The sequence below is a fragment of the Culex quinquefasciatus genome, chromosome 3 (assembly GCF_015732765.1).
Source record: "Culex quinquefasciatus strain JHB chromosome 3, VPISU_Cqui_1.0_pri_paternal, whole genome shotgun sequence".
Classification (NCBI taxonomy): domain Eukaryota; kingdom Metazoa; phylum Arthropoda; class Insecta; order Diptera; family Culicidae; genus Culex; species Culex quinquefasciatus.
In genome coordinates, this window is record NC_051863.1 from 86,504,555 (window position 1) to 86,505,775 (window position 1,221).

Here is a 1,221-nt window from a genome sequence, read left to right on the forward strand (position 1 = left end):
ACTCAAGGCGGTTTCAAAAACACTCAAAAAGCAAAAACTGAAAATTTGGTTTATTGGACCTTTTAAAAAAAAAACTCCAGATCTTTCCTTATTGAGAACTTATCCGAGATTCTACTTAAATACATCTTGCACAAAAAAAAGAATGGAGTAAGCTATGGCTGTTCGCTACATGTCATGGACACAGAATTATCAAAGTGATGTTAAAAATAGCTTAATTCATATCGCAGTTTTATTTTATTTGACAGATTCTAAAGCATAAATTAAATTAACAAATCTTTTTTCTTGCCGCAGTGTAGCGTTCCATGTAAGCCTCGTAACCTTCCAGTTCAGCAAAGGCCTTCGAGTTAAATAAATTACCATCAATAGACAAGTTACAAACTTGCGAATCTTTTAGAATGTTAGATAATGCGGCGTTAGCTTGCAAACAGTTTTCCTCTATTCGAAGGGTTTTGAGTTTGCTACACTTGGCGATGTTTTCCGATATTTCCGATATTTGATTTTGATTAACGTTAAGTTCTGTGACTTGCAAGCTTTCAACTTCCGGTGGTACGCTGGTGATTTTATTCCGTGACAAATCGAGTAAATCCAAATGTCGTAATCCACATACCATTTTGGGGAACTCGCATATCTGATTGTTACTCAGATGAATTTGTTTCAGGTTTTTGCATTGACCCAACTGCATTGGTAGTCTCTCAATCAAGTTATGGCTGAAACAAGGAAATGTGCAAATGGTCAAGAACTTAGTGAGATGCACAGTTCATTGTAAAGCAAATATTTATCTTCAGTAAAATCTGATATACCTTGCATTCAGGGTTTCTAACTTGGTCATTATTTCAAAGGCCTCCGGCAGGGACATTAAACGGTTCCCAGATACATTCAGGTGCTTCAAGATTGTGAATTTCTTGATGTCGTCCGGTAGTTCGGTGAAGCGATTTTCAGATAAATCTAATGTTTTAAGCACATTGGGAAATGTTTTCAATGCGGAAGGAAATTCATTCAATCTCATCTGAGAAATTTTCAAGACACCCGTTTTCTGGGCTGTTTCAAAGTGTAATTTTACTTGTTTGTTGCCCATGGCTGAAAAACTGTTAAACGTTTATTAAAACAAAAAATTAACAAAATCACAAACCTGCAGACATGTCACCTTTTTAAAGCTTAATGTTTTTATTCTCGATTGTCGCACACTTATTTTTTTTATAATGATTGACAGCGATGAAAAGT

At 35.3% G+C, this 1,221-nt stretch overlaps 1 protein-coding gene across 3 annotated transcripts; it reads right to left on the reverse strand.

Moving 5' to 3' along the window:
- Nucleotides 1–200: 200 nt before the first annotated feature.
- Nucleotides 201–1,221, reverse strand: LOC6048844 (leucine-rich repeat-containing protein 57). Of its 3 annotated transcripts, none has more exons than XM_038265850.1 (3): nt 1,145–1,221; nt 801–1,085; nt 201–707 (listed from the first exon to the last, which is right to left on the reverse strand). In XM_038265850.1, exons 2-3 carry the CDS (start codon nt 1,073–1,075, stop codon nt 266–268), a joined length of 717 nt encoding a protein of 238 aa, XP_038121778.1. In that variant the 5' UTR covers nt 1,076–1,085; nt 1,145–1,221; the 3' UTR covers nt 201–265. The 3 variants fall into 3 exon arrangements, with proteins under 3 accessions (XP_038121778.1, XP_038121777.1, XP_001865691.2); XM_038265849.1 differs by having other exon boundaries at nt 1,130–1,220; XM_001865656.2 differs by having other exon boundaries at nt 801–1,077; nt 1,130–1,179.

Excerpts from the sequence above, each read along its gene's own strand:
- LOC6048844 (XM_001865656.2), bottom strand. Across the intron at positions 708-800 it reads TTAGAAACCCTGAATGCAAG|CCATAACTTGATTGAGAGAC; the intron begins GTATATCAGATT and ends TCCTTGTTTCAG.